At 43.9% G+C, this 15,100-nt stretch overlaps 2 protein-coding genes and 1 long non-coding RNA gene across 4 annotated transcripts in view; all 3 read left to right on the top strand.

The window, feature by feature from the left end:
* Nucleotides 1–41: 41 nt before the first annotated feature.
* On the top strand, nucleotides 42–1,707 carry LOC128877291 (uncharacterized). Its single transcript, XR_008457226.1, has 3 exons — nucleotides 42–269; nucleotides 607–908; nucleotides 1,349–1,707. It is a non-coding gene; the product is annotated as an uncharacterized LOC128877291 (long non-coding RNA).
* Nucleotides 1,708–2,219: 512 nt separating this feature from the next.
* LOC128877287 (radial spoke head protein 9 homolog) lies at nucleotides 2,220–3,413 on the top strand. Its single transcript, XM_054124464.1, has 3 exons — nucleotides 2,220–2,553; nucleotides 2,627–2,834; nucleotides 2,907–3,413. The coding sequence occupies exons 1-3, from the start codon at nucleotides 2,327–2,329 to the stop codon at nucleotides 3,225–3,227; spliced, it is 756 nt and encodes a 251-aa protein (XP_053980439.1). The 5' UTR covers nucleotides 2,220–2,326; the 3' UTR covers nucleotides 3,228–3,413.
* A 1,134-nt stretch (nucleotides 3,414–4,547) lies between these two features.
* Nucleotides 4,548–15,100, top strand: part of LOC128877283 (A-kinase anchor protein 200) — a 34,981-nt gene continuing 24,428 nt past the window's right edge. Inside the window, exon 1 of one of the 2 annotated variants that reach the window (XM_054124456.1) lies at nucleotides 4,548–4,704. The gene's annotated coding sequence lies outside the window, so the exon portion shown is untranslated. The remainder of the gene's footprint in view (nucleotides 4,705–15,100) is intronic. The other variant, XM_054124457.1, reaches the window with a different exon arrangement.

The raw sequence follows: 15,100 nt of genomic DNA, 5'->3' as shown, positions 1-15,100 counted from the left end.
AATCGTCACCAAGTCGCCGGCAATCGGCGAAATCCGCGCACGTTCGCGAACGACGATTGACGCACTCCGCATTCTTTTCGACGTTTTCGTGATATTCGACGCGTCAGTGATCCTGGTGATTTTTTTTACGAATTTTCCATTGTGGAATTCCAAAGGTTGCGCGACGGTCAGGCTGCAAGAAAATCGTTTGTTCCAAGCATCGAAGGACGATCCCAATTGTGGCTGACAGGGTGAAAAAGCTGGGAAGATAATTAAAATTAATTCTGAAGGTGAGTTGGTAAGAAATATCGATTTGAATGGAATTGGCTAGGTTGGTGAGGTTCTTTGTTTTTAATCTTTGTTTTTAAATCGCCATGTGGATATAGTATTTGATTTTAATATGCACTTTCTGTTAAACCCCTATTTCTGAAAAAAATAGGAAACATGTCTTTAACTCCTCGGTTGCGTTTGTGAGTAACTCAACCTTGCTTACATTCTTCACGATTTACATTGCCTACATTCTACTAGAAAACAAACGAAAATATCTTTATCATCTGTGTCCTAAAACGATCCAGGGTCTATAATGGAAAAATCTGAATAAAAAAAATTCTTTTCGACGTCTGACAGCGTGATCCACGAATTCGGAACGTTCGACGACGCCGAGACTGCACGGCGACCTTTCGTTTAATCGTCGCTGTGGCGGGTAACAGCGTTCGATTCGGAGAAGTATGATTATTATTTGCTCTCCAGTAATTGGTCTATACACAGGGCGTTGAAAAGAATGGCTCGCGGTGGCTTAGGAGGCCATATACAAGTCACTAAACTGACAGCGAAGAAAAAAGCGCATGGAACCCGACGTAGGGCGAGAGGTTGGCCCTGATTCTGACGGAGTTGGAGGCTACTTTTGGGTTTTAACGATAATTCAAGCGGTAATTGAAAGTCTTATATACTTTATTTCTTTCTTAGACGGTACAAGAAGTAATTAAAATTATTAAATGGGGTGTTTTGCCTTACAATTAGAAGCGAGTGTGAGAAATGCCTTCTGATTTTCTTTTAAAATTATATTAAAAATTTTAATGGGCCTCCCCTTGGTATTCCTCTAATTGTAATATTTCTATTCATTTTATTTTAGTCACATTGTAACAGTATTTTTTTGGGTATGAAGAGACTGTGTTAAATAAAGAGTATACAATTTTTTTTTTTATTAAGTAACCAATATCGTCTCAGATGCAGGAGGAACCTAAAGCGAAGTCAATTCTTAAGTAATAAAAAAAGAGCCGCTTGTATCGAAACATTGAGACAGCATGGGAAATATTCTTTGAAAATCACAGATTAACTTTTCGCAATTAACCTGTCTTTAAATGTACAGGTACACCGTTTAACGGAAACGCGAGGATTGATAATAGTGTTTGTCCTGGGAGTGGTCCCTTCCTAATTAGGCTCGTTGACCCGAAGAATTAGGATTGAATCGATATTCTATTTAACTGTCACACCTTCGCTTGTGATACTATAATATAGACTTGGTCAGCTATATATAATTTATAGTCGTGGTCATAATTAGACGATTCGAGTCTATTATTAAATTTAAATAGTTACACTGCTGTATAAGTAAGTATAGAATAATACGACGATTGTTTTTAATCGGCAAAGATGACTCTATTTAAAGTATAACATGAACTAATTATACAAGATTGCAAGGAACTTTGTAATATTTTGTTTCTGATATTATTAAAGTCTTTTTTATTAGAATAATTTACAATTATTTGTCTTTGAACAGCTCATCGATGGCAAAACGCCCAAGTTTGTAGTGAAATGTTTTTTAAAATGAGGAATTAAGCTTTAAACAAGTTCCACTGCATAAATCAGCAGTTGTTATACATAAAAGAAATTAAATGTATGAATAACCTCATTTTCGTGGCAAAAAAACAGTCTCGCCATCTCGCGGTCAACACTAAGAACTAATTCTCATACTACATATATACTATTTTTTTTTTAAATTGAAAAAATAAGTTTTAAACAAATTCTAGCATATACATTAACAGTCGTTGATTGAAGTTCTCGTGCATTTTGTCTAAAATAAGGCATAATTATGCGTTTATGCAAAGGAAATTAAATTAAAAATAGTCGCGCCATCTAGCGGATAAAACTAACAACTAACATTTCTCTACAAACTTGGGCATTTCGCCACCGATGGCGCCACCAGTAGAAAAATATTTGTTTACTTTCAGTTGTTTCAAAACTCAGAATACTACCCGTTTATACAGCTCATCGACATTCCAACGTTGCATTAATTAAAAATGAAAACTGATTGAAATATTAGGACACCGTAAACGCGCAAATAGAAACCATGGAATGCTTAAGATTGTTGGATAGCTTAGATATGGTGGGCTACGCTGGCATTTGTATAGGAACAGAAAATTCACAGATATTGCAAAATTCCCTCCTAGTATTGCAACAAGAAAATCACTTTAAAAAGTGTTATTATTGGGGGAAAATCTACGGAGTTCGAAACGATTACCATATCGCGTATGGTTTCGAGAAAGACTGCATGAATGGCCAAATTTATTATTATAGGTAAGATTATTGAAAACATCCAAGGTTCTCTCATTCCGACTATATTCCTAACAACATCTAGTCTTACTGTTAGATCGTACAAATCGCTAAATAAGTGTATTTGTTTTACGATCAGCATGGATGGTTTGAATTGGTTGTTATTACCGAAGACGAATAAATGTGCACGATTCTTAACGCCCCTTGCAATTAATAAATTCGAAGGTGATCCATCGATAGTTACCAACGTTTACAATATAAATCGCCCGTTCCCGTCAAACGAGGACACTAAAAAATATTACGATGTAAGATGATTTATTACGATCTAATGATGTGTTTCTAACCTCAAAAAAAGCATGACATTCGATATACGGTAGGGTCCTATACCAAAGGAATTGAAAGAGGAAGACAGACTAGCAGCAGTGGTAGAGTTAATCAGAGAAGACGCTGCAGTAATTCCACGAGGAGCTTGGTTTAAATGTCCTAACGGTGACGTAATTGAAAATTTAGGTTTCGAAGGGCTTCCTGACGTTGATGCTTCTTACTTAAAGTCCTATTTACATGCGCGTCCGCCTCAGCAAAAGTGGAATACTAATTTGCTAACCAGGCCTGACTATAATTATTCGTTAGACTTTTTGGATACAATTGATCTAGATGTGCCACAAGGTATGCCATGCATAAATACAAATATTAAATGATTGCATAAGTTTGTGCCTGATTTAAAAATGAAGGTCAATGTGTTAAATTTCAAAGAATACGGTTTTATTAATCAATTATGTAGTCACTATTCTTTTCTACAATTAGTTTCCAACAATCTACGAACTTGTAGATTCCAGCTGTGACAAAAGATCTTGGTTTTTCATAAAAAAAGTCTGTGAGGTACATTTTAATAGCTTCTTTGGAATTTAGATTCTTTCCATTTAAACTATTCTGGAGTGGCTGGAAGAGATGAAAATCTAAAGGGGCCACGAGAACATGGTGTAGAGAATATTCTCTGGACATGGCTCCTTCAAGTTTTCATCTCTTCCAATGACTCCAGAACAGTTTGAGTGGAAAAAATCTAAATTTCGAGGAAGCTATGAAAACGTACATCACAAACTTTTTTCATGAAAACCAAGATCTTTCTTCAAAGCTGGAGTCAACAAACTTGTAGGTCGTTGGAAAATAATTATAGAAAAGAATGGTGACTATATAATTGATTAATAAAACTGTATTTTTTGAAATTGAACCCATTGAACTTCATTTTTAAATTGGACATGACCTTGTGCAATCATCTAATACAACTATCTCAACTGTAAATACGAAATATGAATTTCCCTAACTTTGCATAGGATGCTGGAGTCTGCAATTCGTACGAGGCGATGCAATAGTGATCTTGCATAGCCTATATTGGCCCGGTTTGACTTTTTATCACAAATTAAATAATTCCGATTATGGTTTTCTTTATTTTGGGCATGGAAAAAAAAATATGGACGTGGTTTTCATGATATAGTAAATATATAATGAATTCGTAACTTGTAAATAGGTCTTGCGTCTCGTGTAGTGTAACAACGTGACAAGCTATTCGATTAATCTGTAATCGAATCGATAAATTCCTTATTGTTTTCTATGGCAACCAAACATTTGTCGCGACGTTAAATTTCATTGTCTCTACGTATATTTTATCATCCATATCGTAGATTAAAATATGTTATTTTCTTAATTTGGCAAGTAACTATAGGCCTAACAATGGTTCAAGTTAAGAAGATGAAAGTTATTAAAAATTGTATGTATTTCGAAACGTAACCCGCAAATCGTTCGCACAAGGTTATCGTTAATGAATCCTTTTATCGGCCAAACAGATCGGTAAACATTTTTTTTTTTTTATTTGAATTTTCGTTGGCGATAAACGCGAACTAGAGTTTGAAAAAAAGAGTTCGAATCGAGTTTTTTCGGAGGTTTTGTAAACGAGCATTGCGAATTGCGAAAAAGATCGGTTGATGTCGAGACACGCGAGATGGCAGTAGGGTTTTCGTCGAGACGATGAATATGAATTTGAACGCTCAAGCGCAGTGGCAGTGGCACTAGTGGCAGTTGGTGCCAGTGATTGGCGTACTCGAGTGAGGTGTTGTTGCAAGTGCTTGGGATCCGTATTCGTTTTCCGACGCGTTTTCCCAGGATATATTGTCGTTAAGGGTGAGTACAAACTAAGCTATCTTCTCCGGTAGAGTTTGTTCGCCGATCGAACGGTTTTCGTCCATTGATTTGCTTCACTTGACGATTGAATCGAAAGTTTGGTAACAATCGCGTTGCCGGGTGACGCCGCGCCGGTTCTAGAAAAACGTATTTCGTAGCACGTGGATCCTAGCGGTGGATACGAAGCTGAACGAACGTTCCAGGATCGTTATTTTTTTCGGCTTCTCAAAAGCCGTAAATTTCGATTCTCCGCAAATGTCCACATATGAAGACGACGCCCGATTTCCGACGCCATGCGTCGCTGTATGAAACGTTTTGTAGTCGTTGACAGACAGGCAAAACCAGGTTCTACCCGTTTTTTCTATTACTTCGCGTCATTCGACGTTAGCAAATTTTTTTATTCTACAATCCACGACAACGCTATGGAAACTTGGGAATTTCTCTCGAAACAAGTGCATTTATTCATACAGAGTGCATTATGTTCGTCTTTCCTTATTATATCGTATAGATTATTATTACGACGCGAAGTTTGCTCAATTTGAAGGTTAGCCGGGTCAAACGGAGGTATAAGTGTATCTGTCGTTGGCGACCATTTACAAATGGTTTTTCTATGGTTTTGAAAGCGTCCAACTTGGTTTGCATTATACGTATTACAAGTTCGCCGTTCTCACCCTCATAATACAGAAATTTATTTTCGTACGAAAGTGCCGATAACACACACACACACACAAAATTCCCGCATTCTTTTTCTCTTTCTCTTCACGGAAAGGAAAGGAAACCCTTGAGCTATCTTGTCTTTGATTCGTATGCATGGTCGTACATGTGCGATCGCGTAGTCAATTCCGAGCACGGATCGCGAGTTCCGGTTCCTATTCAAGTGGCATCCTCTGTATCCCGACGTACCACGTCTTTCTCCGGTTCGTCTTCCTCGTCGATGACTTTAAACCCAGTCCCAGCAAAGATATACAAATTATTGAAATCGCGTTAACGAAAATCTTTGTATAACATTGTTTTTTACTATTCCGATTAACGACGGTTGCGGCGAAACGTTCGTAACGGGACTTTGAGTAAACCGTAAAAAAGCTCGTGGAAACGTCACGGCATTGACTTTCTTTGTTCCGCTAGCGTAAACTACCGTTCTCACGGTTCCGTATACTTTGGCGATGAGAAGAGACACGAAGCAAAAATACCGGCAGAGTACCTATGCGCGCGCAATTTGTTGGACTCTCGGTAAATTTGTTTTGAAGCGAGCGTTCGTGTGCGAACCTCGTAACGACTAACGATTCGTTAATCGGTTTCTTGTATCTTGTATCGTCGAAAGCAAAACAATCGTATCTTGGCCAGTAATTCTCAACTATGTAATTACAGGTGTCGAGTGGCGTTCAATTCGAAAGGTTTAAGAAAAGCTACGTATAACTCGCGTTTCATTTTTAATTGGAAAATCGGTCGCGAGATATCTCTTCGGTATAAAGTTTTTCAAATTATCGCGAATCTAGGATACCTGGACGGATACAATTTCCGTGCTTTGCGAGCGGTACGATCCACAGTGGTTCTCACAAACTACGAATCGCGCAATTAGGTCGAATGGAAAGCGCGATGATGGGCTATAACGCGTGAGAACCGCCCGTTTAAGGCGCGAGAACTGGTTCCGAGCTGATCGCGAGCATCTTCTTCCCAAGGCCCTCTTCTCGATGTTAAACACGGCAGAGATGTTACAAGCTCCTTGGACTGGCTGAAAATAAACGTCGGGGACAAGGAGCTCCGGGGACCGCCTTTCCTCGAGGCTGCTTTCGCTCGATCGGAACGTGTGCCCTTCCTTCTTCTTCTTCTTCTTCTTCTTCTTTTTCTTCGTCTTCTTCTTCGCTTCCATCTCTTCACCTTCTTCCTTCGGAAGGTTGTCTCCTCTTCTACTCGTTCTCCATCTATCTACCTGACGAACAATACGAAACGTTTCCGATAGTTTTGCACGACTTATCGAAAATGCTAAATCCTCGAGAAGTTCGATTCGTAGAATCTTTTTCGAGAGCTGCAACGAAAAAATTGTGCGCGAAAAGCTGATGTATCGGTTGGAGGTCGGGAGGTGCATCACGTGCACCGAGAGTGATTCTCTTCCATACCGTGGCTCTGTTGTCATGTGGACAATATCTTCTCGTGTTACAACAATGTTACCGTTGCCGAACTACGCACTCCGATGTTTCCTTCTCGCGTGTCTTCGTCGTTGCCGTCGACGGACGCGGCGCGTCGCACGCCTGAACACGTTACTATTCGTATCGTAAACACGACAAAAATTTATTTTTCCACGTCGATGGTGTTTTCGAGAAGAGAACAAAAGCTAGCTAACCATTGTACCGGAGTATTCTCGCCGAGGAGATCGTTTGGCTCGATCGAGCGCGTAGATTAGTAAGGCGTCCATATTTGCGCGTAGATCGCGAGCTCGTCTTTATTCTTTGAAACCGGGAGCGAGGGGTAAATGGATGACTGTATGTATGGTCGTATGTATGGTCGTATACGCGAGAGCTTACGGTGGCTGTAAGAGCGAGCGAACGAACCAACATACGAACACGAGAGGGAATGACCGAAGGGGAAGTATGGGGGTTATGGGGGCACCTTAACACAAAACGGCCACCATAGGCACCGGCAGCTGTTCACCATCCGTGCCCTACTCTCCGTGCCGTTCTCTCCCCCGCATTCTAAGCTCGGCTTAGCCTCGCCCTTCCTCCCTCTCCGTTTCTCGGTGCTGATCGTATATACAAAAGTTCGAGTAGCTTCTGTGCTTGTTCGTTCTTTCCCGTTTTTTTTTTCTGTAGCTCCGCGACTCTGAGATCGTAAGACGGATATTCCATTGGAAATATTTTTTCTTCTCCGCGTACATTTTCCAGCTAGATTCACAGGAAAACGGCCCAAGTATTTTCGCGTATCCCGCACCCGCCCTTTTATTTATCGAACGCACGAGTTCCTTGTGAAAGCAGCAGCGGTGGTTGATCGAGTAAGATCGCTGTGTTTGCTCGAACGAGCGACGAAAGAAGAGCTGCCAGTGGGTGTACGAGCGTGTCTGGCTGTGTATGCGCGATGCTTGAAAAGCCACCTCGAAGAGCCAACATGGTAACTACATAATGGATCGAGCCAGCCACGTTCTCCTTGATGAGCCAAGAGCCACGAGCCACGAACGGGCTGGAAAATTCACGATAACGCGGTTACGAGGACCTTTTCTCCTCCTTTTTTGTTTCCCCTTTTCATCTCGGCGTATCAACCAGCCAGGCGAAAAGCTGTCAGAAAGGACGGTATTCTTGTCGAATCTAGGAAAAGGAACCGTGTCGCCTATATCCCGTACGTTCTCGCATCGTTTCAGCCTTCCAGGGAATATCAGTAAGACGCATCGCGTTACATGCTCGTTTGAGCATGCTTATTACTCCTTTCGCTTATTAATTCTATGCTCCCGTCAATTCTCGTGATTAATTCGCCCAAGTGTTGTTCGTTTCTTTCTTAGGGTGGTAGCCACCCTGAAATAGTTGCCACGTACGGAGGGCGAGTTCAAGGCGAAGGTCAAAGTTTCATTCGTCGCGAGAGGATGTCTCTCTGACGGATTCGAGTTGTACAACGGTGTTGGCGTTCAAGCTGTGTCAACTTGAAACATCGCTCCCATTTTAGCGTTGCTCCAAATCCTCTCTTTGGAACCCATCCAAGTACCTTCGGTGCTTGGCGTATGTTTGCATTTGTATTACAAATATTAGTATTTCGCTAGATTCGTCGAATGTCATATCAAATATACAAACTTTATCGCGAGTATCGCCTGTTTACGTTACAATATTTTTCCCTTTTCGTTCCCATCCGTAAGAGGAAGGTAGTTTTGGTTTCGACCAAGCTTGCTGGAACAGTTCGAGCACTTTCTCTCGGCGAATTTCAAAATATTCGTAAACGTCAACCTTACCGTGTACGTAGTACGAAATTGGTCCGAGAACAAACCACGAGTCAAGCTTGACAAATTTTAAATGAAACGTTACGCGAAGCGGTACCGTGATCCCGTTGGGATGCGAATATGTACCTATATTTTTGCGCGCGCACATGGTTGTGACGTGTAACGCCGTTTCCCAGAGTCTGTTTCAAACGAGACCTTAATATAGCGTGGAATCGTGTCGCGCGCGATCTTCGAGGTTAAGGTTAAGGCTATGAACGCGGCACTATACCCGCAAGGGTGACGCAAACACGTGCACGAACAAAGATTCGTCGGTTTTTCGATAAGGGATACGAAGAGGTGTAATTAAAAAATTCGCGCTCTCGAAACCGATAGAAAGAAATTTGAATACATCGAATCAGGAGGTAAAAAGATGGCTATAAAAATTAGTCTATATTTCCCCAAAGTCCGCGGGCAGATTTCCATTTCTATAGTTTCTATCGGCGACTACGTTCGACTGGCACTGCTGTTGGAGATCACAAAACATAGCGTTTTCCCCGCTCGAGAGTAATTCCTTCGCGGAGATACGGTGCAATGGTTCCTTTGACCTCCGCGACCTACGTCGTCAAGATAGACTCGCGAAGGAGAAGGGAAACGACCCGAGCCGCGAGAGCGTCGGAAAATTCTTTTTTGAAAGACGCTCGGTGCCAATGAAATCTGAACAGGAATTCCTCGATTGCGTTACATGCAACGAGTACTATGGATACGATCCGATATTTTGTCAGCTGAGCGTGTCTGACGCATCGGCGATCTTGGCGACTCATTTCGCCGAGTGTCGAGCGCGCTGCGCGACTCTATAGCGCACCACTATTCGAGTGAGTCATACAACGATAATCTACATAGGTCTCCCCCAAGTGTAGCGCGCGTGAGTAAACCGGTCAACGAAGAGAGAGAAAGAATGACGCGTGGCTGATCGAAAGAGAGGGAGAGAGTGATGGGGATACGTACATACACACACACACATACATACATATACCGTACCGTTTTCTATGACGCGCACGCGGCCGCCGATCGAGCGTGCCACGGAGCGAGAGGGAAACTCTCGAAGCGGCGAGAAGGTGTAACGGGGAGAGCCGAGTATAGTACAAGAATCGCTCGTCGAGAAAACGGTAAACTGTTCCACGAGACTCGGTGAATGTTTCTGTGTTGGTTCCGGAGCTGCTGCAACTGGCGTCCCTTCGAATCCTTGGAACATAACGACAGCCGATCGCTATTCGAAGACTCGAACGAGCATACAGGTTTATTTCGGCAGTCCTTTCGATGGAAAACCCCTTACCAAACCCTTACCTTCGAACGCTTATTTCGTTCTGTGAGAAACAATTGTAGGCGGTAGAGTCGACTCGATGACGGAAACTTTCGTTATTTTCCATGCGAATCGTCTCTTTACCCAAACTGGCTAATTTAGTCGGCCGAAGGGCACCCATGTCCCGAAACACACAGTCCTGCGCGCATGAAAGCACCTACGAGCAAAGGTCCTGGTAATTAAGGCGTTTCGACAAACGCGCATCGCGGAAACCGGTTATCCCGGCATCGCCATGCTTCGCTCGCTTATACCTGCCGGAGGTTGCTCGCAAGGTTGCTCGATTCGCTGGCTCTGATGGTCCTTTCAGCCACAAATATGTGTAATTCCGCTTATGTATCGACTCTTCTCATCGAATCTTGCGTTTCCTGGTCATCCGTAACTCGACGTCTATAACTTACGATACGAGAACCGAGTTAATACTTGTAACGATGTATCTTCAGAATTGGATTTTTCCGAAATCCAGGTCTCGTATAAAAAGTATTTATTCCACAATTTGTATATATATTTTCTATTACAGTCACCGTCGCGTCGTACTCTGCATCGAACTTATTTAACGCAGGGCTTCACTGAAACGTATAGGAGAAGCACGTGGTCTATGCAACGTGGTCAACAAAAACTATTTTCTCTCTCTCTCTCTCTCTCTCTCTCTCTCTCTCTTTCTTGTTCAACGAGCAGGAAGTATCGAATTAACGCGCGCTATCTCCTCACTGGAAGACGGCACGAACATAGCAGCGGCTCAGCCTCTAAACCGATGCTTTTTTAAACCGTCTTAACTCCTACTCGTTGCGTTATACTTACAGCGACGCTGTACATGCTTTGCAGTTTATTCTGACTCCATACGAACGTCGCGATAGAAGAGAACCGACTGACAGATTTGTTTTTTTGCTTGTTGCGGGTTGATAGCGCCGGTACGTCTATTCGGACAAGAGATATCGTGTTCGTAATCAGTGACTTTAACTTTGAGAAACGTTTCGTGAAAAGTTAAACGACAAGTTTTTTATTACGCGGAGAACTAACTTTTCAAAGCCGCACCGCTAAACTGCTCGGCACTTGCACGGATACAAATTTCGAAGAGCCGCGTTGGAAAATGTAATCGTCGAGTCGAATGTGTAAAATAATAAGGGGACACGTCCGCGCGCATGATGGCACGCTGACCACCTTTGTGGTAACGCGACACCGAAGCCAAAGGATACCGGAACAGAGTAATCGAGTCGAAAGTTCTCCGGCTACGAAGATTTTGCAATCGATCGATTCCGCGTTTCCGTTGGAAGTTTCAAATTCGCGTTCGTAACCATTATCTACAAAATGTGCTCGAAATTGCTGAGCAGCCGAGTATGGGGAACCTCGTTTCTTTCGAAATTATTTAACCACCCTCGCTCTTCGTCCCGGTGTTTCTCGCACCCAAGCGTTTTCTGGTTTTGGCACGATACAGAGATTATAAATAACAATCGAGGGAAGCGTTTGTCCTTGGATATCGTACGAACACCGTGTACGTATGTACCCGCGCATTCATGTAGAGGAGAGGAGAGGAGAGGAGGAGATCCCTCTTACAGACAAAGTTGATTGTCCGGCCTTGAGTCTGCGGCCAGATGTGCACGAGCGACTGGACGCGCATACGTACTTGTACGCGTCACTGTGTGTTCCTGTCTAGAACATACTTTTAAAAACCTGTTGCGCTGGTATCCAAAAACGTACGTCCGATTTGACAAACGAGACATCGGGATTCGACGGGAGAATCGCGCAACGTTCGTATAGGTAAATTATAATCCATCGAAAGAATGCTCGTTCGCAATAAAGCATACGGACGGTGTTTGCGAGGGAAGTAATAGGTGTGCGCAATGTTCGAGGTTCCTTAGTCTAAGAACCGAAACGAGTATAATTGATCGTTTATCAAGCGTGCGTAATGGTGTTTGCTGCAACGCCAACGGACCGGATCGGCTCGCCGCGTCTTTTGCGATATCACTGCTAACTCCATAACACCGAGACCTCTCCTGCTCGTGTTTCTCCGCTTTTCTGCATAGGGATAAACTTCGAGCCATGGGTTGGTCGATGTCTGTCGGCTTAGAATATTGCGGGGGTGGCCAGTGGTGGAGAGAAACCCATGAATCATCCAACGTACAATCGATACGAAAGCACCGTCGACCCTCTCGTAGAAATGCACCGTCGAAGCGGTTGGAAGTTGGAAGCGTAGTTCACCACGAATCAATTTGGCAGGGGAGGATGGACGGCGATAGCACGGTTCTCGTACTGCCACGAAAGAACCCGGAATGGGAAAAACCATGAACGACTCTTTCGTCCGTTCAATTTTTAAAATTGTTTCCAATGACTCTTTACGTTTCTTCGATCCCATCGATATCGCGCGATGTCTACTTGTACTCGATGATCGTTCTCCGTGTCGAAAATATTCAGATACGAGATACGAGTCGCGATGCCGTCGGTCTGTCGGGTACAGGGCTCGTACCGTGTTACTAATTGCCTCGAGAATGGGGTAGAATGAATTAAACGACTCGATGAAACGTAACTTCTATGGCCATTCAGCCTCACTTACGAACAAGATGCGAAGCGCCACGTGTTTCTTTTCAAGCATCGTTGTGCGAGTTCTTCGTTCTTGGTTTTGTTCTCGCTCGACGATCGAAGCAAACAATAACGGTCTCGAAGAGTCATCTTTGAGGTATGTCGAATGTTCCAGCGTGTTATCTCGTCGATTGGAACGATCGTCCGATCGATCGGGGATTCTTCCCAATCGTTACTCTTCTGTCGTCGAAAACAATCGATGCTGCAAGCGTATGTAAACTACCCACAAGCTCGCGAAACAACAGCGCTTCTCTAAACGCGTCTCTTTTGCGATACCCGTCCTCTTAGTAATCGAGAAACGATTACTCAGCAGCAGTATATAACCGGTGTGGTACGAGTAGAGTCGGATCTCTACCGACCGGTATACTCTGCACGAGTCCGTGGTCACGTTTCCTGTGTACAGTCCTCGCGATCTTTGCGCGGTACGTATACCCCATGAATGAAAGCAGCACGAAGAGCGTCTCGTGACGCTTAATTGGAAGTTAATTGTCTCGACGCCGGTGATTTACCGTGTTTCGCTGGATCGACAATGGGCCAATGGGCCCACCGGAGCAGAATGGTGGATCTTATGGATGAATAGCGTTAGCCGTTATTAGCCGTTATCGTTATTCGGTATAGGCAGGGGTGAGTAGCAGCTCGCTACCGGTCGATAGCGCACACCTAGAGAGTTACCGTGCGTCACGGTGCGAATATGTTTTGCACGTGCAAGGAAGGAGATACCGATGGTCGATTCCAACGAGACAAAAGATTCACGGGAATCGAGCAAATACGTATACGTACGGGTGTATCCGTAAGTTGCGATTGCGAGAGTCCGTATCGGTCGGGCCCCGGAACGTATTCGTGCGAGCGAACGCATTCCTCGAGTACGTGCATTGGTTTTTCACCGAGCTACGCGTGCACGCACACGCCGCGTTTGTGTCCTCGCGCGTGTCCAAGTGCACGTTCGTGAATCGTGAAAATAATTTCGGGCGTCAGCCGTCCAAAGTTCCGACGGATGCGAGGGATTCGTCGACGAGCGAGCTACTTTTATTCGGAAGTGGAGATTTAACCGTATTAAAATGACAGGTCAGCCGGGTCCCGACATTCGCCTCGTATGATTCGTGAGTGCATGGACCGTGAGCGAGTTTAAGGTCGCCGGAACCGGCGTCGAATAATGTAATATTAGCGGTCGTTGGTGCTTTGAAGTCACCAAGGTCCTCTGCTCGGACCGTCCGTAATTTACGACCCGATTCAATGAAAAGATTCTCTCGGTCGACCGTGATTGGGATATGGATAATTATGTCGTCGTCGATTTCCTCCTCTGGTCGAATCGGTACGTCTCGCGTAATATGGAAAGTAAAAGTGGCTCGAGTCGCGCGCCGATGTTTGGTACACGATACGTCGGGTCGCGTCGCGTCGCGTCGCGTCGATGTTGGCGTCAGCCGATACGAGCCAGAAACCGCGATACGATACTAGCTACGGTCGTTATAATTTCTCTTCGGGCATCGGGTTAGGCGCGATAAAGTATCGCGATAAAGTAAACCGGGCAAATAGTATCGCACTCGCTCGGTTTACCGTGACACGAGTAAATATTTGTCTCTCGAATGACCAACGAAGGGCTCGCGATAAATGCTCGGTGAATTTGAAAACTCATGGAAAGATACACGCGAGTTAATTTATAAATAAATTGCCTCTCGTCGAAGGCGAACTCCGCAGGTGAAAGGTTTTCGAAGGTCCGATAGCTCGAGAAACGGATGCGTGTATTGGTATTGGCACCGTGGCCTTGCGCTCGATTGCATTTTCGTTGAATTACGATTCGCGGGATATTCCATCTGGTCGTTCACCTTGCTGCGCGACATCGAGACGCGTGGGCGTCCCATTCATTGGCCAAGAAGAGGCCTCTATGCGTGTGCTCGTACTATTTGGCATCGTGTCATAGATACGTAGTCTGTACATCTTCGTTAATCGCCATCCGAGATCCACTCGAGGCATCGGGCAAACTGGATTAGCTTCGTTCCGAATAGTTTTACCCTTGCTGGGATCGAATTTACGCGCCGAGTACTAATGCATCATCGGCGTGGAGCCGCGCGCCTTATCTTTTCTTCTTCGACAAAACCGACGACCGGATTTTCAGGTATGCCGAGGCGCGCGCGCACGACATTCTTCGAGTACGTTCGCGCAAACATTGTTGTAGTCGACGACTAAGGTGGAGCTTCCGTTTCCGGTAATGAACGTGCCGTATACGCGAATCGACACCATCTATTACACGCTATATTCGCCGCAGCTCTCCGAAGTCGTTCCTTTACGATAGAAAGCTTATGCTTCGACTCGCCGAGTTCTCGATGAAAATAATTTTCGATACAAAAATTATTTATATACCTTATTTATTTATCGAATGAAAGAGTTATCCGATTTATATACCTCGGGTACATTGTATATTCATTGCGTGACACGCAACGATATTAGATTTCGAGCATTCCGTACGCATCGTTTACGCGGAAAAGAAGTCGTCCCTTTTTAGCGTCGATTTCTCCAAAGTACCATACTCGATCGAGAAATCACGTGCACAATTTCGCGCAACGTTGCGT

The sequence above is a fragment of the Hylaeus volcanicus genome, chromosome 5 (genome assembly GCF_026283585.1).
Source record: "Hylaeus volcanicus isolate JK05 chromosome 5, UHH_iyHylVolc1.0_haploid, whole genome shotgun sequence".
Classification (NCBI taxonomy): domain Eukaryota; kingdom Metazoa; phylum Arthropoda; class Insecta; order Hymenoptera; family Colletidae; genus Hylaeus; species Hylaeus volcanicus.
This window is presented reverse-complemented; position numbering and strand designations above follow the sequence as displayed.